The 24,567-nt window shown below is 44.0% G+C and overlaps 1 protein-coding gene across 1 annotated transcript; it reads left to right on the plus strand.

Annotated features, from left to right (window-relative positions):
- The first annotated feature begins 752 nt into the window (after positions 1-752).
- Positions 753-20,594, plus strand: LOC125467281 (hyaluronan and proteoglycan link protein 3-like). Its single transcript, XM_048562919.2, has 5 exons — positions 753-998; positions 10,977-11,106; positions 12,841-13,206; positions 15,337-15,639; positions 16,966-20,594. The coding sequence occupies exons 2-5, from the start codon at positions 11,001-11,003 to the stop codon at positions 17,250-17,252; spliced, it is 1,062 nt and encodes a 353-aa protein (XP_048418876.1). The 5' UTR covers positions 753-998; positions 10,977-11,000; the 3' UTR covers positions 17,253-20,594.
- Positions 20,595-24,567: the final 3,973 nt, after the last annotated feature.

Raw genomic sequence — 24,567 nt, forward strand, 5'->3', positions numbered from 1 at the left:
TCACTGTAGGACGGAGCGTGGGGATGAGGGTCACTGTCGGACAGCATGTCAGGGTGAGGGTGCTGTGGGACATGGGGATGGCTGGGCTGGTGGGTTTGGGTGTCTGCCTGTGACAGTCTCTGGGTTTTATTGGGGAGGTGTCGTTGGTTCAAACAATGCACTCGCCTGCGGGACGTTTTGGGGGAATGTTGACTTTGGTGAATCGAGAGAGGCTATAATTTAATTTGCTTTTTTTAAACTGGGTGCGCTGATTATGAATCCGCGGGCTGCAAAATGAGCAAGATGAGAAACGACCAGATTGAATGAAAAAATGCGGTTTGTGTTCATTAAAGACAGAAAAAATAAATGAAATATAAATAGAGCCAAGTAGATGTATGGATAATTGCAGACAGAAAGCAACATAGAGAGCTTAAGTGAACAGCTCCCCTGTTTATTGATCTAATGCCAAACATTTTCCATACAAAGACCTTTTTTTTAAAAACAGAAAGAGCCTTGACTGCTCTTAAAATACACCAGGCTTTAGTTCCCGGTTCATTTCAGGCTCAGGTAGATTTTTGATGACTTGGAGGTGTTGAGGACTGCAGATTACTGTTGAATAGTCTGAATTCCATCGACCCTCACTCTCTTAGTACAGACTAACCCCCTACAGAGGACATGCAGACGTGCCTCATTCAATAGCAGCTCTCCTTTTACAAAAACATACCGTAAGGGGTGTGACGGCCTGTGTCCGGCTGGTCTGTAGGGGCTGGTGGGCTGCTTTAAGGACGAAGCGTCATTGAACTGGCTGCTGACGTTCTCTATCTGCACCCCCCACACAGCCCCGGGTTTTCTTATATAGTACAGTTATTAAGTGCCAAAGATTTATTACAGGCTTGTGATAGAAAGAGACAGCAGCGTCTAGCAACAGGGTAAACGTTATCTTGCAGGAAGTTAACCTGAAGCGAAGGGAAATTATTCCACTTTGTAAGCAACAAGAATCTCTGGATTTAAAGAGACAGGTTTGTGCGATATTGCAATGTATTTTTTTAAAAAGTGTAATGGTTCATGTTAATATGAATTCAGTTCTGTTCGGATTTTAAGGGGGGGGGGAGAAATTTGCAAATTTTCTTTCAAAGTTTGCTCCACAAATAAATGCAATATTTGTGTGGGGAGGGGGCTGAAATAATTATCCTTTTGTTGAGAAGATGAGAGAGGGTTGAGAAGAGAAACAGGGAATCTACGTGAGTTGGGATGGGTTTGGAGGGGGCCGGATGTGTGGGTGGGTGGTGTGAGACATTAAACAAGGAGCCAGGTCACAATTATAATGTGTTACCTGTACAAAAATACCAGCTGCAACCTCATTGTTTATAATGTGTAAACGAACAGGAAAATTAAAATATTTTCCAGTTGCTATTAAAAAAAACCCTTAAATTTACAAAAGAAATGTTCTTCTGGTAACATTCGTTATCGCGTCTTTGTCAAATAAGAAACAAAGAAGAAAATATATTTTTACACATTTCTGACAACCAAAACGATGCAGGGCAATGTGGATGCAGCACATTTTATTGCAATATTTCAATCCATTGCATTTTTCTTTTTGTTGGAAAAAAAGCGGATTTCTTTCTATTTCTTTTATTGTTTCTGTGAGAATTTATTATGATCTTGAAGTTGAAATGTAGATTCAACCATACTATCGACAAAATGCCCGTGTAATGGTTGGTTTGCGGTGCGGTCGAGAGTTTCGTGCGGAAGTGGAGTTCTGATGTTTTTGAAACTCGGGAAAATTTCCAAACTTTTTCCGAAGAAGTTTTGAGAAGGAAAAGGCTGCCTGTAGCGCACTCTGCTGGTCGTGTCTGTGGTCTGCAGCTGCATGGATGGCAGGCGCCTCTGAGACAACTGAGAGAGCAGGGATTGATCCAAGAAATAAAACCTCACAACACATTGGTTACCGCACCAAAAATTAGACACGCCCTCCAGATGCACTAAGGTGCAAGTTATTTTAATGCTTTTTTTTTGTCAGGGCTGGGGTTATTTTCGCTGGTTTAATTTTGATGCATATTTTGCTGTTTTCTCCCAACTGCAGTATTTGTGTTTGGTTCTGAACTTTTCAGTCAAATAAAGCTAAGAATCAGTGTAAATATTTTCACTGATATACTATGTTTGGTTGAAGTACAGATTGACAGCAGTTAGTATGATGATCACTTGAAGTAATTTTCTCATATTTGGAACAAGAAAATAAATAATAATTATTGCTTGAAAATAAACAGGCAAATTGTTGTGAAATAGCTTAATGTTTCACATAACTAAGCTAATACATAAAATGTAGAATAGTGTCTAGTGTAAATAAATACTAATTTCAAAATGTTATAACCCTGAGGTTATTGCTTTAATCTGAAAGCTGTTAGATTAATCTCTTTAGCATTTAGAGTTGTTCTGTGAGCTTGAGGTGTTTAAGGCTATAGTGACACTGAGGAGCTTCACAATCTCATGATAATGGCCTTAAGGGCCAAGCACACAGTCCACCCTTAGAGATAGTTATTGATGCTGGAGTCAGAGATAACAGTGTGGAGCTGGAGGAGCACAGCAGGCCAGGCAGCATCAGAGGAGCAGGAAAGCTGACGTTTAGAAAGCTGACCCAAGAAGCGTCCTGACCCGAAAAGTCAGCTTTCCTGCTCCTCTGATGCTGCTGGGCCTGCTGTGTTCATTCAGTTCCACACTGTGTCAATACATTCCAGCCTGACGTTCTGGTGAGGTGCTGAGGAAGCTCTACACTATCAGGGGTGATGCACTGTTAGGTTGAGGTGCAGCCTGCCCTGCTCACTGGGGATATTAAAGACACCTGGCCTTGTCAACATTTCTCCTTCAACTAATGCTGCAAGAAGTACAGATTATCTGGCCATTGATTCATGCAATCTTTGTGGGATCTTACTCTGCACAAAGGATGGTTTCCTACTTAACCTTGGTATCTGCCTGAGCTGCAGAATGCTTTCAGATTGGCCCATTGAGCTCAGATAGATCTGTTGCACTGTCCCAGTTGGACTTCCAAATGTTTCTCCTTCATCTGACAATCCAGTTTTCTTTTGAAACCACTGATGTTTTTGTTTGCATGCTCCTCATGGGCAGCAAACGCCAGGTCATTCCCACTCACTGCATAAAATAATTTCTCTTCATGCCCCACCTTCTAGCCTGACATCTTAAATCTGTGTTCCCTGGCCCTTGTACTTAAACCTTAAATTATGTTCTCTAGTCCCTGTGCTAAAACCTTTAAATCTGTGCTCCCTAGTCCCTTTACCTACACCTTAAACCTTAAACCTGAAATCTGTGTCCCCTCATCTTGCAGCAAAACCTGAAATCTGTGTCCCCTCGTCCTTGCAGCGAAACCTGAAATCTCTGTTCTCTAGTTCTTGCACCATGAAATATGGCATTAGCCTTTCCCTGGCTGCCTTATCTAACACTCATAATCTTGTATGCCTCAACTGAATCTCCGCTCATTCTCCCTCATTGAAAAGAAAACAGCTCCGAATTCACCATCTTAACTTTCATCCCTGGAACTGTTCTTTTAAATTAGCCTCTTATCAGCTGTCATGTGGCCAGAAATCAGCTGAGTTGGTGGTCCTGGTGACACAAAGGGATTGAGGGGAATAAAATACAGCAGCAATTGTTGCTCTCTGTTGTCACTTGCAGTGTTCTCTGCGGTGGGAGCAGACTCTGGGTGGCTCATTCATAGTACACCAGGCTGCATCCCTCCCTTGGTTGACAGGACTTGGGGTTCAGAGTCCAATCTGGAAAGATTTCTTGGCAAACAAAGATCAAAGTTTTCAGAAATGCAGATTTCAGCTCACGACATTTCCCAGGATGTTTCTTCTGGGCACACTTACACCTTCGCTATCTGTTTCAGAATGGGGATGGGGGCTACGGTGTAAATTCTACATTTAGCTGTCCCAAAGAATCGAGCTGTTAAGGTGGGACCCGCTTGAGGCACAGTGGTGAAGACAAGAACCTTCAAAAGGACACCAAAGCTGCTGACTCACAGTTACTGGGGAGGAAATTGGTGAAGCCACTTGTGAAATATCATCTGCAGAACAATATTCAAACACTCACCTTTTGCATTCAGAATGGAATTCAATTTATTCAGTGACCGAGAAACTTTGCAACAGTGTCCCAAAGATCTTCCCATCCCTTCCAAGAAATAAAGCTTTTGCAGTTATTGAGATGTCATGGAAAGTGCTGCCCCCTGGAGGTGCTGGAAGCAGAGACAGTGAATGGTTCCAAAATGAAATTGGTACTTGAGCAAAGTGGAGCGAATGGGCAGTAGCGTGTGAGTTGGTTTGAATGGGCTAGATGACCTCCAGATGCCATGATGAGCAAAGTGGTGGCCTGGTGATATTATTGATAGACTATTCATCCAGAAACTCCGGTGGCACATGTGGAATTTGAATTCATTTAAAAAAAAAAATTCCTGAATGAAAAATCTAATGGTGATCGTGTAACCATGGCCGAAAAACTGATCTGGTTCATTAATGTCCTTTTTAAAGAAGACAATCTGCCACCTTGATTAGTCCGCCCTATAATGTGACTCCAGACCCACAGCAATGTGCGCGACTTGTAAATGCTCTAAGGGCAATTAGTGATAGGCAATAAACACTAACCCAGCCAGTAACACCCACATCCCATTACCAGATTTTAAAAAAATGACTCCAACTCCATATGAGAGTGTCAATGGGCTAACACTGTCATACTGTAGGACCTTAAAGTGTTTAATCATTTGCGGCATGTGGGCATCTCTGGCTGCACCAGCGTTTATTGTCCATCCCCAGATGCCCTTGAGGAGGTGGTGGGGAAGCACCTTCTTGAACCGCTGCAGTCCATCTGCTATGGGTTGACCCACAATGCCCTTAGGGAGGGAATTCTGGGATTTTGACCCATCGACGATGCCTGAGCTGGTTATTGCTGAGCAGGTGTTGATTGCTGGCGCTGTTGGTGATACTTTCCATCACTTTACTGACGATGGAAAGTAGACTGATGGGGCGGTAATTGGCCGGGTTGGATTTGTCCTGTTTTTGTTTTATGTACAGCACTGTGGAATATGCTACGTCAGTCAGTCACTGTGCTTTTTAGTGGAGAAACTTTGTTTTTCAGTGCAGTAGACACAGCGCCAGCTTTGAGTGTTGACATCACCTTTGAGCAAGTCCAGCTACTGAGACCAAGCACACAATCTGAGCTGACTTTCCAGTGCAGCCCTGAGGGAGCACTGTGCTGCGGAGAGTTCTCAACTTTTGGATGAAACGTTAAATTCTCATGTCTCTGTCCTCATAAACTATAGTTTGTGTTTACTTCCAACAACTTTTCTTTTCACCCCTCCCACTTCCTAAAAGCAAAAGGGGTGGTTATGGGCACCCATATGGGCCCAAGCTATGCCTGCATCTTTGTAGGGTACGTAGAACAATCCCTCTTCCTCTGTTACACCAGCACCATCCCTCACCTCTTCCTCCGCTACATCGATGCATGTATTGGCGCTGCCTTGTGCTCTCATGAGGAGCTTGAACAGTTCATCAACTTTACTAACACTTTTCACCCCCAACCCTCAAATTCACCTGGACCATATCTGATACCTCCCTCCGCTTCCTGGGCCTCTCCGTCTCCATCTCTGGTAACCATCTCAGCACCGATATCTATTTCAAAACCACCACCTCTCATCGCTACATTGGCTACACCTCCTCTCACCCAACCTCCTGCAAGAATGTAATCTCCTACTCCCAATTTCTCCATCTCTGCTGCATCTGCTCCCAAGATGGAGTGGTCCACTCCCGACCATCTCAGATGTTCTCCTATTTCAAGGACTGCAACTTCCCCTCTTCGGTGATCAAAATTGCCCTCAAATACATCTTTTGCATTTCCCGCACTTCTGCCCTCACACCCCCCCCCCCAACAAAAATAAAGACCGAATTCCCCTGGTCCTCACATACCACTGCATCCAACATATTGTTCTCTGCCACTTCCACCACCTACAATCTGACCCCACAATCAAAGAGATACTTCCCTTCCCACCCCTATCTGACTTTCGTAGGGACCGCTCACTCTGTGACTTCCTTGTCCGCTCCACACTCCCCACCAACCCTACCACACCAGACACCTTTCCCTGCAACTGCAGGAGATTCTGCATCTGGCCCTTCACCTCTCCCCTCATCTCCATCCAAGGCTAAAGACAAACTTTCTATATCTGTTAGGGGTTCACCTGCACATCCTCCAACCTGGCCTGCAGCATTCACTGCTCCCAATTTGGCCTCCCCTACATTCTGTGAGACCAAACATAGACTCGGTGACAGATTTGCAGAGCACCTGTGCTCTGTACATGACAAAACAACAACACCTTTCAAAAGTTGCAATCTATTTTAATTCCCCCCCACCCACTCCTTGGGTGACATGTCCATCCTGGGCCTCCTCCAGTGTCACAATGACAACACCCGCAAACAGGAGGAGCAGCTCCTCATATTCCACCTTGGGAGCCTATAGTCCGACTGCCTCAACACAGAATTCACCAGTTTCAAAATCTCGGCCTCATCCCACGTCCAACCTCCCTTCTCATTCCCACCTCCTTGACCAGACACTACCTGTCCAGCTTCTCACCTACCTCTCTGCCCTAACCTTCCCACCAACCAATCCCCACCATCCCCTCCCTGCATCCAACCTATCCCCATCGCACCAGCCCCACCCCTCTTCCCTCCATCTGTTCACAGCTCCCTTCCCAACCCTGACTCCAGTATCTGCAGTTGTTGCTCTCTGTCTAGTTTGTGTTTCTCTTGCTGACTTCTGCTGCCATCTGCTGTCAGAGCCTAGACATGAAGCCTTCAGGTCAAAAAGACTGTGGAATTGAATTGTTTCTAGCTCAGGAGATTGGGACTGGAGACTTGTCAGTTCAAAATATTAAAACATTAATGAATTTCTTATTAGACTATTTAAAGCCAGGACCTCTTCTTGCCATATTTGGCAAGGCATTAAGTGATTTACACTTGGGAATATGTTAGCGTAGTTCATGCTCACCTCTGACTCATTTTGAGAACTAAAAGCTGAAATGGACAAGATATTTTTAGTTCTGAAATGATTAATTTTCTGGTTGTCTGTCACTAGTGATTGTGATGTTACAGCTGAGTATCGGCAATACAAATGATCACCAGTTGCAATTATCAACAACAGCAAGTTACATTTATATAGCTCCTTTAACACAATGGAACATTCCAAAGTGCTTCACGGGAACATTGTAAAAGAAGGTGTGATACTGATCTACACAGGGGGTTTTAGGTCAGTTGACCAAAACTCAGTCAAAGAAGCTGTTTTTTAGGATTGTCTAATGGAGGAAAATGCGGTAGGGATGTTTAGGAAGGATATTTCAGAGCAACCAAGGCACAGCCACCAAGGTGGAACAATAATTTTAAAAAGTAAAATAAAAGCAAAATGTTGCCATTGCTGGAGATCGGAAAGAAAAGCAGGTCTGACAGCATCTGAGCAGAGAGGAAAAATAAATAAACTTTGAATCAAATGTAATTTCTTGAGATTTCCAAAGAAGTGTTCTATTGGACTCAAGCTGTTAACTCTGTTTCCCTCTGCACAGATGCCACCAAGCATGCTGAGTTCTACCAGTATTTTCTATTTTTATTTCAATTATATGGGCAGCATGGTGGCTCAGTGGTTACGAGTGCTGCCTCACAGTGCTAGGGACCTGGGTTCGATTCCACCCTCCAGTGGCTGCCTGTGTGGAGTTTGCACATTCTCCCCGTGTCTGCGTCGGTTTCCTCCGGGTGCTCCAGTTTCCTCCCACAGTCCAAAGATGTGCAGGTTAGAGTGGATTGGCGGTGGGGAAATGCAGCGTTACGGGGATAGGGCCAGGCCTTTGGTTTGGGCATGATGTTCTTTAGAGGGTTGGAGTGGACTTGATGGGCCATATGCCCTGCTTCCATGCTGTAGGGCTTCTAGGAGCACAGATGAGGAGTACATATCCCTTAGATCATTGTGAGGTTTGAGATTACAGAGGTGGGAAGGCAAGGCTGTAGAGAGTTGAATGGCAGGATGAGAATTTTAAAATGAAAATGCATCTGGAATGTGTGGGTCAGTGAGCACAGCAGTGATTTGCTGCCGGCAGTGGAGATAGATGTGAGTACATATTTAGAGTGTAACGTGTAGGAGATCGACAGGAATGCATTGCAGGAGTCAAATCCTAGGTTTGTGGAGTTGTGTGAATGAGGGGCCCAGCAACACGTGAGCAACTTCAACCTAGCAACTGCTAACAATCTCCGCATTGAAAGAATATCTCAAGGAGCTTCTGTCAACCAGAAACAGAGAAACATCAGCATTGGGACCATGAAGGAACTATTAGATGAAGTGATTGAGAGCTCAGTAAAAAGGAGGATTGGGATATTGCTGTATCTGACTCCTTGTGTATGAACATTGCTAGCCTCACGTTGAGAGAGCGAGCAGGAAAATAGCTTCTCCCTGCCATGAAGGTGGACAGCTAATAAACATTTTCAAGGCAGCAGTTGGGGTGAGTTGATGACCTTCGAGAAGTTTTGGCCATGAAGCACAATGAACATGGCTTCTTGTGACTGCCCACTCTTTAGGTTACAATGTGTGTAAATGGGACCCACAATATTGGAAGAAGTAGTCCCCCTCCAGCCATGGGGACGTTCTGACTGGCATCCCTGTTTGCATGATGCCCATGCAGGTGACTCCATTTTGGTTTTCTCTCACAGGCGCTCTGATTGGCTCAGCTACACTGAGAGCCTGTGCTTACTTGGACAGTCAGCACACAGAGATGTGGTAAGGAGCCCCCTTCTGGGCAGATTGCTCTGCCAGTCATGTAGCCAGTGAATGTTGGCAAGAGACCTGCAACTGATGCAGGTGGTCAAACTCAGCCCCTGGTGTCAGCATTATAACAGCATAGACGGGTCAGCAGGTAACCCCACTCTTTCTGGTTCAAAAGTACACTTTCTTTGTAACAAATCTTTATATGCAAACATAGTCACTAAAGCACTTTGGTTCTGTACAGTAGCATATGGAGAAACAAACTAACATTGGAGTTAGTCTTTATCTAATAAACAAATCAAAGGCATTTCTTAGTTCTACAAGATTATGTTTACATGTATTTGAGACACAGGGAGGGTGACAGTAACTGAATGGACTGCCATTGTAGTTTGGCTGAAAGACCGTAGGCAATAATCTTTCTCCACTGTGCCTCGGCAGCAGCTGCTCCAATGTTAGTGCATCCCTCAGCACATAGTCCTGGACCTTGGAATGTGCCAGTCTGCAACACCTAGTCAAGGTCAGTCCTTACTCTGGAAGACAAATACATTTTGAGCAGCCAAAGGGTGTCTTTCACTGAGTTGATGGTCCTCCAGGCACAGTTGACATTTGTCTCAGTGTGCATCCCAGGAACATCCGGTAAAGCGCAGAGTCCCAATTCACAGCTGCTCAGGATGAACCTTGATTAAAAGCTACTGCATCTTTCTCCAGACTTCCTCTGCAAAGGTGTGGAGATGTTGGTGTTGGACGGGGGTGGACAAAGTCAGAAGTCACACAACACCATAGTCATAGTCCAACAGGATTATTTGAAATCACAAGCTTTCGGAGCGCTGTTCGTTCATCAGGTGATGGAAGGGCTGTAACCTGGTGTAGTGTGACTTCTGACTTTGTTCTTTGCAAAGGCACATTCTAGAAGGAGATGTATGACAGTGTCTATCCCCTCGTGGGTAGCCCCATGTCCTGTGTATAGTACTGACCACGCCAGAATTGAAAACCCAAGCCGCAGTACTGAGGAACAACCACGATGCCTCTTACGGTCCAGTAGCCTGTTCATGCTTGCTATTTAGACATGCACACCATTCAATGGCCAGGAACATCTATTTACAGTGATGAAATAGGTTTGTTGCTTTTAGCACAGGTTTTATAGAATTTTTATGTCAACTTTTTTTGAATTCAGAATCCTGATGATTATTTCTGGATTCTGGACACCAATAGCCGTAATTCCCGAGCTTGGCCACTGCGTGGAGCAAGCGAGGCCATCCCATCTCGTGGACTCCAGCGCCACTTAGTGGCTGGAGCTCGTTACTACAAGAACCCAACAGCGCCACCACGTGGCCCAGCGCTGGTCAATACCGCAATGTCAAATTTCTGAGATAATGGGAACTGCAGATGCTGGAGAATCCGAGATAACAAAGTGTGGAGCTGGATGAACACATGGAGCTGGATGAACACAGCAGGCCAAGCAGCATCTTAGGAGCACAAAAGCAGACGCTTCAGGCCTAGACCCTTCATCAGAGAGGGGAATGGGGAGACGGTTCTGGAATAAATAGGGAGAGAGGGGTAGGCGGAGCAAAGATGGAGAGAAAAGAAGATAGGTGGGGAGGGGATAGGTCAGTCCGCGGAGGACAGACAGGTCAAGGAGGTGGGATGAAGTTAGTAGGTGGGAAATGGAGGTGTGGCTTAAGGTGGGAGGAGGGGATAGGTGAGAGAAAGAACAGGTTAGGGAGGCAGGGACGAGCTGGGCTGGCTTTGGGATGCAGTGGGGGAAGGGGAGATTTTGAAGCTGGTGAAGTCCACATTGATACCATTGGGCAGCAGGGTTCCCAAGCGGAATATGAGTTGCTGTTCCTGCAACCTTCGGGTGGCATCATTGTGGCACTGCAGGAAGCCCATGATGGATATGTTGTCTAAGGGATAGGAGGGGGAGTTAAAATGGTTCACGACTGAGAGGTGCAGTTGTTTATTGCGAAATGAGTGGAGGTGTTCTGCAAAGCGGTCCCCAAGCCTCCGCTTGGTTTCCTCAATGTAGAGGACGCCACACCAGGTACAATGGATGCAGTATACCACATTGGCAGATATTTCAGATCTTCGGTCCGCCTCCCCCTCTCTCCCTATTTATTCCAGTTCCCTCTCCCCATCCCCCACTCTGATGAAGGGTCTGGGCCCAAAAGCACTAACTGCTTTTGCTTTTCTTTCTTTTGTAGGGCTTGTGGGTACAAGCTGCAATAATGTTTGCTCAAAGTGTGGTCCTCCTGCATCTGGCTTGTCTGCCCCTGTGCCTTGCGCAGAATGGTGCATTCTACATTAACGGCAATGGAAATGGCAATGGGAATGGTGAGCATTAAGTGTTTCCATTACGTCCCATCTTATCCTTCCGACTTCTCCATTTCAGCCCAGTGACTGTTGCCCCGTCATGTTGCTGGTTCCAGTGTATTGGGAACCCTTCCTGATACTACTCAAAAGGGCTGGTTCAGCACCTCCTGTCCTGGTTGCTATTTATCCTACTTTCTGTTGTGTTCTTTTGAACAAAGTTGTGTCATTTGTGATTAATTGCAGCTTGTGCACACGATCAGTTTCCAAAAAAAATCCCCAGCATTTATACAGAGATAGTAAGAACTGCCGATGGTGGAGTTGGAAATAACACCGAGTGGAGCTGGAGGAACACAGCTGAAGAAGGGTCCCGACCCGAAACGTCAGCTTTCCTGCCCCACTGATGCTGCCTGGCCTGCTGTGTTCCTCCAGCTCCACACTGTATTACCCCCATCATTTATACAGCATTTTTTTTCTCTTCTATCTGGAAGTGTATTCATGCACGACTGACTGGATTTGGTTTTTCTACCACCACGACATCTGTGTAACTTTTTTACCTTTTATGCAGCAACACTAAATCATCAATGATTCCACCTAATAATCAACTTGCATGCAAAGCTCTCTTGGTCCCTTTTTGGTACCTCCAAAATCTCGGAGCTTTACAGCCATGAAGTACGTTTTTTTTTAAGCATAGTCACTACAAAATTTTTAAAAATTTTAACGTTTTTATCCTAATCAACCAGTTCAGCAAGGTTATTACACGCCTTTGAAGCAGGTGGGACTTGAACCTAGGCCTTGTGGTCTGGGGCTAATACCTCTGCGCTACAAAAGGACTCTGGTCACTTTATACTGTAACGAAATTTGACAACCAATTTGTTTACAACAAGCTCCCACAAATCTCAATGTGATAATTTGCAGATCATCTGTTTTAATATTTGTTGATGAAGACACATTCAGCTAGTTTCTGTTTCAACGAGCTAGCAGGAAGCACATATGAAAGTATCAACCGATGACAGCCATTTTTAACTCATTAAACCCATTCCTTCCACAACCTATCAGAGACTTTATTCCACCTTCTGATACCCAGTCAGCTTACATAAAGATATTTTAAATTCATCTGTTCTGGCAATACATTCCTGGCCCAGATGTAGGGATACTATCTCTGTGTCACAAGTCTCTTTTATTATATCTGTTTAACTATTACATGCCTACCTATTATTCTTCAGCATGTTGGGTGGATAGACATTTCCATAGTCTAAGTGGCCAGGGAGGACCCTTTGATGTCCCTCCTCCCCTTTCCCTCCTAAAGATGGAGACTCATTGCTGAGGATCTCCTTGCACAGGCTCGAACCAGTGAAGCCCATTGTTGAACTGGCTCTTTTCCATGTAGAGGCCTAGACATTGGGGGGTTAGCTGGGGAATTCACCTTTTTTCTTCAATGTTCCTGCTAAACTGCACAGGAGCGCAGTCACTCTGAGGACCTGCACACACCAGCTGGCGTGCCGACGTCATTCCCATCATTGATTTCCCATCAACAGAACTGAGCCGTCATTCTTTCGCTATTTGAACAACTCAGGAGCAGCAATCCTGACTGATGGCGTCCCTCCCTTTCTCAACCAACCCAACATGGACTGGGCCAGCAAGACTCAACCTTTCTGTCTCTCTCATGATTCACTGCTCCAGCATTCTCTCTCTTGTTTTAAAATCTAGCTCAAGATGTTAGCATTAAACTGTTTTTCGCTTTTGTTTCCGTTTCAGATTACAACAGCATCAAGCTTCATATTGAAACCCAGAAGGACAGACTCTTTGCCTACCGAGGGGAGAATGTGACCCTGACTTGTCATTACCATTATGAACCAGCAGTGAACGTGACCCGAAAGGTCAGGGTTAAATGGTCCAAACTCAACATGGATTTCTCCAAAGAGAGCGATGTTATTGTGGCAATTGGACTGCGCCATCGCAGTTTTGGGGAGTTCAGGGGTCGTGTGTACCTGCAGCAGAATGATGAGCGTGAGGTGTCGCTGGTCATCACTGATGTCAGGCTGGAGGATTATGGGAAGTACAAATGTGAAGTGATTGACGGGCTGGAGGATGAAAGCAGCATTGTTGAGCTGGAGTTAAGAGGTAATCTCTGGAGCAGACATCTCGCAATGTAAAACGGGGATCTCAGTGAACTGCACAGCCTGTTATATTGCTAGTCATCCATTTATGGAAGGAGGACTCATTCTGTCCTTCACAACTACTTATTGCATTTCATAGTTCAATATAAACTCCAGTCTCCGCTCTCCTTCCTGACTGCCTCCACTTACAGGTGCAAAACCAGTCCTTTGTTTCACAAAATAAACTGAATTACAACTGACCATGTTCTTTGGGGAAGACAACAACTAACCCTAGCCTGGTCTTCCCTACTTTTAACTCCAGTTTGATAAAAATGTGATTGACTCTTAACTGCTCTCTGGACAATTAGGGATGGACAATAAATACTGGTCTAGCCAATGATGTCCATGACCTGTGAATGAACAAAACAATTTCCCGCTAGGGGATTGTAAGACCAAAAGAGCAGAAGTATGCCATTCAGCCCATCAGATCTGCTGTGCTATTCAATGAGACATGGCTGAACTGATAATTGTCTACTCCACCTTCCAGTCTTATCTTCATACTCCTTGATTCCTTCAATGATTAGAATTCTGTCCATCTCAGTCTCAAAATAATTAGCCTCCTGGCCTGAACAGCCCTCTGTGGTAAAGAATTCCAGATTCACTACCCCCTAAGAAAAAAGAAATCCTCCTTATCTCTGTCTTTACCGGACAACACCTTACTCTGAGATGGCGTGAGGTATTAACCACATTAACCAAAAGAGCTTTAATCAAAATCTCATGGGACTTCTGTCCCTGTGGTATCCCAAAGTGCTTCAAGGGCACCACTAGGAAAACCTCAAATTCATTAGTGGTGTTTTGGGGCGGCACGGTGGCTCAGTGGTTAGCACTGCAGCGTCACAGCGCCAGGGACCCGGGTTCGATTCCAACCTCAGGCGACTGTCTGTCTGTGCGGAGTTTGCACATTCTCCCTGTGTCTGTGTGGGTTTCCACCGGGTGCTCTGGTTTCCTCCCACAGTCCAAAGATGTGCAGGCTAGGTGGATTCGTCATGCTAAATTGCCTATAGTGTTCAGGGGTGGGTGGGTTATAGAGGATGGGTCTGGGTGGGATGCTCCAAGGGGCAGTGTGCACTCTTTGGGCCGAAGGGCCTGTTTCCACACTGTAGAGAATCTAATCTAATCTCTAATGAGCATCAACTGTTCTGTCTTGCTTCTGGAGTATCTTGTGCTTCAAATACTTACTTTCAAATCTGTTCAGGGATGTTATCATGGCACCTTTTTGGAGGTAGGTGACACATGAACCTGGGTCTTCTGGCTCAGAGGTTAGGACACTAACTCTGCACTACAATAGCCCCTGCTATCTCACGGCTCATTCGTAAAGGAACTGTCATGTAGAACATTGTCACAGTCCATTAGCAGCTGAATTTGGGAAGAGAGTCACCTGAGAATTGACCTTTCAACTGATGCCTGTGGCTGATTTCGGAGTAACCCTGCCAAAACATCTCCTCGGTCAAAGAAGAGTAGAAGTCTGGAACTCTCTCCCCAGAAGATCTGAGGGAGTTTCCACCAAAAATGTCAAAGTCAAGGTTGATAGGGTTTGTTCTTTGGCAGGAATATAATGCCTGTGAGAGCAAGGTGGGTAAATGGAGTTATATTCACATCAGTGGTGTTTTCATTGAATAGCTTAGTCAGATTGAGGGGCTGAAAGGCCAACACAGTTTCTACATTGGTAAAAACCTCTATTCGGGACAGGAGACCATTGAGGAGGGAACAGGTTTAGTGCATAAACCGTGCATGCATCAGGAGATGGACATGTCTGAGAAATTAATTGATCAAAGGGGCATTTCACCAGTAAATGGGATGTGACAGCTTCTGACGTGCGTACACGTGGGCTGAGGAAGCTGTCAGGACAGGGTACCTGAGCTGATTCTTCAGCTCCTTTCATTATAGGAAGGAGCTGAAACCAATTGTAGTAGCACCAACTGAGCGAGAGCAGAACAGTCCAGACTGAATGCTAGCTTGATAGCGCAGTTACCCTCTGAGCCACAGGTAGCTAGCTTTTCAATTGAAATTCCAGGGTGCTATGCTATGGAAGTCATCACCTTTTATGAGCGCCCGCTTTGCAGATACTTACTCTTGCTCACACCTTGTCTTCTAGGTGTGGTCTTCCCTTACCAACCACGCCATGGACGGTACCAGCTGAACTTCCACCATGCCAAGCAAGCCTGTGAGGAGCAGGATGCCATGATCGCCTCCTTTGAGCAGTTGTTCCAGGCCTGGGAGGAGGGGTTAGATTGGTGCAACGCTGGCTGGCTGATGGATGGCTCGGTGCAGTACCCCATCACAATGCCACGTGGCCCGTGCGGTGGCAAGCACAACTCTGCGGGTGTCCGCAATTACGGCCAGCGGCACAAAAACCTCTACCGATATGATGTGTTTTGTTTCGCCTCGACTTTGAAAGGTATGCATGGCAGAGAGTTTACAGCACACTTTAACGGGGCGGGGGGGTGTGGGTAGATGCAGAGACCCACCCAAGTAAGAAACGGAGCTTCAAGCTGTACAAGGGCAGAGAGAGTGCTCCCTGGTGGAAGAATAAGGTGTTGCACTTATGATCCTGTCCACATTGGATCGCCAATCGCAAAGGTACCCCCATGAAAGTTGGCGTGGAGCACAGATCCTTCCTGTAGGAAAGAAGGGCAGGCTGGAGGCTGATTCTCTCCTCCAGCATCAGCCACTTGCTGTGGCTTCTGCTTGTATTGACGTGGCCCAACATATGGGTCCCAGTTTATGGGTTATCTCCCAGTTGCATCAATGAAAGATGGCTTTTGTAAAGACTTGCAAAATCCGTTTGAAATAGAATAGACATGTTGGCAGCTATAATTTCAAATAGTTTCCTATCCAAAATGTTTAATTCATGTTTTGTGGACAGTCAGAATGAGGGAGATTTGCTGAGTGAATACCTCAGGAAGACTGTGCTCAGTATTCATTCTGGGGTATCCGGTTGGAAAGTCAATTCCATCTTCACCCAACATCCACAAGATTGGGTTTTCAAGGGTCACCAGAAAGCAGGTGACTTTGTGGGTTTACTTTTCGTTTCCTCTCTGTAACCTCCCCCCCCCCCAAAAAAAAAAGCTTTGACAGCAGTTGCCTTACCCCATCAGCACAGGGCAGGACCATTCAGGACTTTCCAATTTGAGATCCTCAATAAACACTCAGTCATTTGGGAGAAACACAAGTGACATATAGGAATGAGACCGATGATGGACCAGTGGGGTTATGTGGAAATGTGTCTAGTCGTTGGCACCTTTTGGACTCTTGGGTCATGAGTTCAGGGACTTGAGTGCAGGACTTAGGGTGAGACTGATGGAGAGCAGTGCCTCATAGATGCCACCTTCCAGAAGACACGTAAGACTACCTTCATTCTAAGATGAACTTTAAAAAAAACTTCAATGCCAGTGTGAAGAACAGCAGAGATGTTTGCTCTGGAGTCCTTACCCATATTTATCCTTCAAGCGATATTGTTAAATCCAGGGAACCAGTCACTGCGAGATCATGCTGTGCACAGATTAGCAATATTGATTCCTACATTGCAGTAGTTTGATAGCATGTTTGATTGTCCTGAGCTTGTGAAAGAAGTAAGTGTTTCTTTGTCATGTGTGTCTCTGGGACTGAAATCACTGTTGGGAGCACTTTTCATGTGGTATAACAGACGGTTCCTAGTTGGATTGCTTGCTTCGTGTCCCCTGACTCCATCCTCTTTGACCAACCTCCTTCTGTCCTTTTCCAGGTAAACTGTACTTTTTACGCCGTCCGCTGAAGTTCACCTTTGACGAAGCTGTGAAAGCCTGCCACGCCGATGGCGGCGAGATTGCTAAAGTGGGCCAGCTCTATGCCGCCTGGAAGTTCTTCAAGTTTGACCGCTGTGAGGCTGGCTGGGTCGCTGATGGCAGCGTTCGCTACCCCATCACCTTCCCACGGCCTAAGTGTGGCCCACCAGAGCCAGGGGTTCGCTCTTTTGGCTTCCCGAGGAAGGAGAATGCAAAGTTTGGTGTCTACTGCTTTAAGCTGAGCTAAACGCCAGGGTGTGTGGCTGTGTTGATCACAGGAGGACCTACACTTCAGTTGCCTTCATGGATTATAGCGGCGGTACTCATCTTTTAAAGGTGAAATCAGATTATTTAAGGAAAACCATTAGATTACTTTATGATCCTCAAATCTAATTGGAGAATCCTTTGCTAATTTGCATCAATTTGAAATTTCCCACATACATTTTGTTTTTGATTTCCATACCTCATTGACTTATATTCATTTCAGGAGGACCTTGGATGAAGAAAGTATTAAACGTGGCCTGTAAGAATTCACTAAGGCAGCTTTCGATAATTAAAATGGCTCGTTATATGCTAATATTCCATGCTGTCAATTTTGCATTCAGAATCTCTCTTTCCCCTGACTTCCACATGCTTCCCTCAACGCTCCTTCCTTTTTGTTTCTGCGCTGTTCTGTCTTCATTTAAGAGCCCAGAATAGTTCAAGCAGTGATCTCAGTCATTGCAACCAGGGGTCAAGTCAACTTATTTGGAGGCAGAAGACTTAAAGCAGCATTGTGAGGTACCCCTAGAACCATGAGTTTGGGGTTTAACAAATGAACCCAAGGTATCACCTCTGGAATATTTAAATTGAAATGTTATAATGCAGCGCATCATACTTTGTAAAGCATGACATTATATTAACAAACTGAGTTCAATCATTGATGCTTGGGGATGGCACGGTGTCTCAGTGGTTATCGCCTCAGCCTCACAACACCAGGGTCCTGGGCTCGATTCCACTCTCGGGTGACTGTCTGTATGGAGTTTGCACATTCTTCCTGTGTCTGTGTGGGTTTCTTCCAGGTGCTTTAATTCTTTTTCTCTTTCTTCCCCCCACCACAGTCCCAAAGCTGTGCGGGTTAGGGTGGACTGGCCATGCTGAATTGCTCCATAATGTCTGGGGATGTGCAAGCTACGTGGATTAGCCATGGGAAAATGCAAGGTTACAGGGATAGCGTAGGCATGCTGGGTCTAGGTGGGATGCTCTTTGGAGGGTCAATGTGCACTTGATAGGCTGAATGGCCTGCTTCCATACTGTAATGATTCTATGATTAACAACCAGTTTACATAATCATTGCGGTCCAGTGTTCAGCTCTGTAATATGACACAGCTCACCATGTTGGAAAAAGTGCTGTACACTAGATCCTGTCATTATGTGGCTAAGTTAGGTGAAGCAGCATCCCAAAACAAAATTGTATATTGCAAGATACAATTTGAAGAGCAAATTTTTTATCAGTAAGTTGACATTGATTTTGCATATTTTGGAATTAGGGTTGGTAAAACTTAAGCGTTTTGTGATAGACCAGAGATCAGAGAAGAAAGCCAAACAGAAATGGCTGAATGATATGTGAACCTCCTCCAACAGGAACTCCCCATATTGAGGAAGTTAAATTGCCTCATCCTAAAGTGGTCACAAGGACCAGACTCAGAGCATCTTCTTTTTTGCCCAACTTCACACAATTGCACCTGTGTCCTGAGAAAATTGATGCCACTCCATTTTGTACAGGAAACAAAGATGAGTAGTCACACATTTCCTCAGGAATAAAGTTGCACATCTCGAAAGCATAAGAACGTAAGAATTAGGAGCTGGAGTAGACAATTCAGCCCCTTGAGCCTGCTCTGCCATTTGATACAATCATGGCTGATCTTACTTTGGCCTTGACTCAACTCTCTATCCTACTCCCATAACCCTTCAAACCATTACTAATTAAAAATCTGCCTGTTTCCTTTTTAACCCAAGTTAGACCGCTGAGGATCAGCACCCTCACAATGAAGTGACACAATAAGGGCTGGGCCAGGGAAGACCCTCTTACAGAAGTGTGGATGGGTAAATTACAATCAGTAATGTACTGTTTATCTTGTGCTGCATCCTGCCAGATATGTCTTCTCCAGTCTGTCACTAATTTTTAACTGGGTCAGCTTAAGCTTTGGAATGACATGGGCCTGCAAGCTTTTACAACTTCAGAATAATTTCGAGTGGAGTCACCAGTGAATCTTAGGTTTACACCTGAGTTGTGACAGAATTTCTCTCCATGACCCCCATGCCCACTGAAGGTGCTGGTTGTCTGTAATGGGACAGTTCTACCAGCAGCCCAGTAGCGTCCATGTGGTGAACTGTTCGACCTTAGCAACACATTTGAACGCAACCTTGTCCTTATCCAATGTCCAGAGCAGTCACAAGGCAGACTTAAAGGCATGAATGCTGGCTAGTTCTTCCCTCAGGTTCAAGGGCACTGAGGTTTAGGGTACCATTCCCCACCCCTACTCTGTCTGCACAACAGACCAGCGTTTGAACCTCATGCCTTTTTTTATCTGTGATAATGGGAACTGCAGATGCTGGAGAATCCAAAATAACAGTGTGGAGCTGGATGAACACAGCAGGCCCAGCAACATCTTAGGAGCACAAAAGCTGACGTTTTGGGCCTAGACCCTTCCGAAGCTGCTTGGCCTGCTGTGTTCATCCAGCTCCACGCTTCGTTATTTTGCCTTTTTTAATCGGTGTTGTGAGTAGAGTCTAGTGCATTTTTTCTCACTGAGCCATCAGCAGAACTGAGGCTGGGTTATTGTTCCAGGTTCTGAAAAGTCTTGGGAGTCTACTGACCAGTTTAAATTCAATGAATGCAATTTATTTCACACTTGCTGTCTTAAAAGAGAATATCTGATTTTATCTTTAAAATTTGAGTACTCTGACCAACTGAGAAACCAATGATTATGTACTGTTTGCCCAGGAAGCAAAGGAGACCTTTTTAATGGTTAGAGTTTGATGTTTAATAAGACTGCGGATATCTGCAGCAACCTGCCACATTGCAGGAGAGAGGGAGATGGAGGAATTATGCTAATTTGCATTTTTAAAGGTTTTATGGATATGTTACAATGTTGTATTAGTTTGAAGAGGATGTCACTGTCACTCAGATTTTGGTTTAGATTGTGTAGGACACAATTGTGTAGTGCAGTTTTACATTACTGCTCTTTTTCACTGGAACCTCACATCCATGCACTTTCCAGCTGATTCATCTGCTCCTGATCCACTCTCCATTCCAAATCCATAGATTCTGAGACCAATTGTATTGCTCCTATCTGACAGAAATTGGGAAGCAGGAGTCTGCTAATTTAGCACAGGGGAGCAGCCTGTTTGGAGAATTAATTTTTCTACACCTACAATACCTGAACAAAGTTATCTGCAGACTGGGTTATGTACATTTGTATAAAAAATGGCCTGAAAATGCTTTAAACCTAAAGGTATAGACCCTGCATGTGGTATTTATTCAATTCAGAATGTTTATTCCAAACCAAATTTTCATTTAAAAGATAAATAAATGCTATAACAGAAAGGGATTGTGTTTGATGATATACATTGCTTGTGTCATAACATTTGATTTAAGTTTCTTTCTGATGCCTGGGGAGCCTTGGAGCAAAATAAGTTAAACTAACAAGGGTTGGGTCATTTGATTAACCCTGTATATGCCACAACATTCAAGATATAATCACAGACTGGTTGATACTAAAATTTTGACATCTCAAAAAATGAGTGGTGCACATATCTTGACTTTCAACTTACGACTGTGTCATCACTTTGCTGGTGGTGGGCTCGTAAATGAAATCGGCTTAAGCAGTCCTAACCCAGGACCTTATGGTTAGGGGCATGAACTATAAACTGCTGGTTATTACACACAAATTGGCTGTAAGCTAAGTGATCTCAGTCACTCGGGGAAGCCTCAAAAATGGCTTCTCACAATCAGAAAGCTGAAATTGACTCTCTGGTGAGAATTTTATTAATGCCCCACCATTACTAAGGCGGAGTGCCATTGCCTAAACCTTGCGTGCCTACAATATCCAGGGACAGTAACTGTTAAAGATTTCTTCCTGAATAAAATATAACTTTACTTCTGTTGTGCTTATTCCTCCACTTTATACTTGACAGATGTAGAACTAGTGGGCAGGCTAATGAGGCCCTTTGAAATTTTACCATCAGGATGAGTGTGGGGCTCATGTGGCCTTCTTGGTAATCATCCCTTGGCATCCGAATTTTCTCTTGGCAGAGATGTAGTATTAGCATATTGAATGACCATCCATTTAAATGGGGTTCTGCCTGACTGGGAGCAGATTGAATGTGTCTCTGATACGTAAGCAACGGGTAGGTGTCAGATGCATTTGAGCCATTTGGTACTTTGTCATATTTAACAAGCCCCTTGATCCAAAGGAAATATTTTATGTGCTTTTACTATAAAGGTCTGATAACTCTGTTCACTTTATGTTTTCAAACATGCAAACAATTGGGGGAGACACATTTAAACACAACATTTCTGTTAAGGGCTGGAATCCCAAGGTAGTGTATGGCTCTAGGGCCACTCTAAGGAATAAGGGGTTTTAGAGTGCTGGGACATAGCCCGTACTTTTGATTTCAGTAGTAGGGTGTGGATGATTTCCCTTTTTCACTTGATCTACAACTGAGAAACCATTACTCTAAATAGCATCCCATGTTTGTTTTTGTTGAAGGAGTCTGTAGAGAATAAGCAGCACTGATGCTCACTCTGGTGGCTTTTCCAAACAGACTGACTGTGAATAGAGATCCAGGGTACATGGAGCAGCAACCAACACAGATGGGATGAAGGGCAAGTGGTCAGTAAAATGGTTGGCAAATGTATTGTGTGCCCTAGTGTGAATTTGTGCCCAGGCTGCATCTTTTGAATACAAGTGTCTGCCGAGAAACCAAAATATCTTCAGACATAGCTAAAGCACCTATCCGTTAGATTTCTGAGCACTATCTGGAAGAAAGGCAAGTTTTGGATTTCAATTTAAGTCAGATTGAGCAAGAGAGGTCGCAATGCACTAAATAAAAAGGGATAAGTTCATTTTCAATTCACTAGCTGGTGGGAGATCTTTCCTTCCCAATATTCTTTGCCTCAGTACAGAAACACACAGTAGTCTATTTAGTCAAAGACTGGAAAATAGTCAATTAAAGGCAGGATGGCTCCCTCAAGCTAATGTTATGTATTATTTAGATTCTTAACTGTTTACTCTTCTGTTGACCTAAGAAGTTTGTATATTGTAATCAAAGACGTTTTTTATTGTTTAGACTATGAATACACGTTGATGACTTGTTCGTTACCAACATTTATTACTACTCTCATGAGAAGATTTTTCATAATTATGTAACCGAAAGACTCTTGACTGATTATCTTTGAGAGGCAAACTTTGATATTGGATAAACATGCTTTTGCTGTTGACTTTAGCCTATATTTACAATAAAATATGTCTAGACTGTATACACTTACAAAAGTACAGCCAAAGTCAAATCACAACTGTGAGTCAATGCAAGTATGTTCTGTTTATTTGATGCAGAATGCATGCCTTAATGGCTTCAACTTTAGACAAACTTGAATTTATTTTAAGAGTAACAGTTTCTTTTAACTTTTTATCTGGATGTGGGAACTAGTTCCTATATTGATATTGATTCCTAAAAGTTTGTAGCTGATTATCTTTCCAAAAAATACCACCATGATATTTGCAGTTAAGCTTGTGTTTGCTATATACTCCATGTCCTCTTAAACACATTGCTGGCAAGTTTTCTTTGTGAAAATGATCCTTTTGAATGAATGAAATGTCAACTTAACAGAACCTTTCAAATAAATAAATTGTAATATTCAAAAATAAGTTGAGTCTGTTTATACCAAAGAGAGGAGATTGGTTAAAAATCAAGTTTAATTACATGTGTGGACCAGATCCTATTACACAGAGGTTAAACGTATGACTGGGTAGAAGAGAATTAAATTAAAATGAAACATTGGGCTGAATAATTTGTTTATGACAGTGAATCTCAATTGTATCTGTGACACTTAAATAGACCAAACATTCACTACTTTTTTCTTGTAGGAGTACAGCAATGCTTAAAAGGTTACTACACCAGAGGGATAAACTCTTTTAATGAGACTTTTATAAACTAAGTGACCCAGTATGAAAAGCATTCACCACCAATAAACTGTACAAGGTTGTGTAAGTTTTAAGTTTCATTTTTTTTCTTAGTTTCCAGTCAATTTAAAATCCTTGACATTTAGTCTCTGCATAATCCAGATTATTTAAGTCATAATGAATAACCTGAATGTTGAAATACTAAACTTCTGGGCTGCTGAAGAGATGCAATATCTGGATGAGTATTAGTACAGGGAGGTTAGTCAATTGGGGAAGGTCTCTGCTGGCTCCAGGTGCCTTCAGTGAATAAGTTTTTAGTTTTGAGTGAATGCAGGCTATTTAGTTAAAGGGAAATTTGCCTCCCACACAGACAAACACATATGTGTTTAACTTGTTGAAGTGTGATCCTGATGAATCCTGATTGACACCTCTTAAATCGTCACAGTTTTACTTAAACCCAAAGTGTGGAACATTTTACAAGCTTGTAGCATTGTACAAGGGTATTATGGCACACACAAGTATTGGGTTTGGGGAGGATCCATTTTAAGTGTTAACTATGATTGCATAACTTTGAGCTTTTAAGCTTTTCCTTCAAACTGCGTAGTCTATTGAAAACATCTTCTCCGTGAGCTCCCACAAGCCAAAAGGACAATGTCTAATTTATTGTCCCATCTAACTTCTTTTTTTATTTGGGATCCATTAGTCTAGAGCAAGGGTCTATCACAAAAAGGCTGTTGCTGAAATACTTTAACAAAACACACTCATGAGTTTGATTTGATTTATGTGATTTTATTTATTTATCGTCATGTGCATTTTGTTACAAAATCCAATGAAAAATGGTGTACAGTGTCGCCACTGTCCAGGACCTGTTAAAGCACAAGAATAATGCACCATGACAGAATAGAATGGAATAAAAATTAGGGGAATAAATAAAGTTCAATTTTACAGTCCTTGGAGTTAAGATACATTAGTCCTTCTATCAGATACCTTCGGGATAGTTAAGCAAGTCTTGGATGCAGGGTAGTTTGATTTTTGGAGTAGGATAATCAGCACAATAGCGCAGGCTGAAGGGCCTGTACTGTGCTGCACTGTTCTATGTTTTAAGTGCTGAGCCATGGGCCTGGAGCAGCCAGCCACAAGTCCCTGTGCCGTGGAGCCAAATAAGAGTTGCCATTCCCCGGCACCATCTCAGCACTACTGCCACCATCGTAACCACCGCCGATGCTGCTGGGTCACACACCGGCCAAAACTTGCCTCTGAAGCCACCTCCGCAAGCCTCCTTTGGGGCCTGAACCTGCCTCTGTTGCTGCCTCCGTGAGTCTGTGCTGGGCGCAGATGCTGCGGGGTGACCTGGCGCACCTCTGCTGCAATAGCTGGGCTCACCTCGTCGATACT

Source organism: Stegostoma tigrinum, chromosome 33, assembly GCF_030684315.1.
Source record: "Stegostoma tigrinum isolate sSteTig4 chromosome 33, sSteTig4.hap1, whole genome shotgun sequence".
Taxonomy (NCBI): Eukaryota; Metazoa; Chordata; class Chondrichthyes; order Orectolobiformes; family Stegostomatidae; genus Stegostoma; species Stegostoma tigrinum.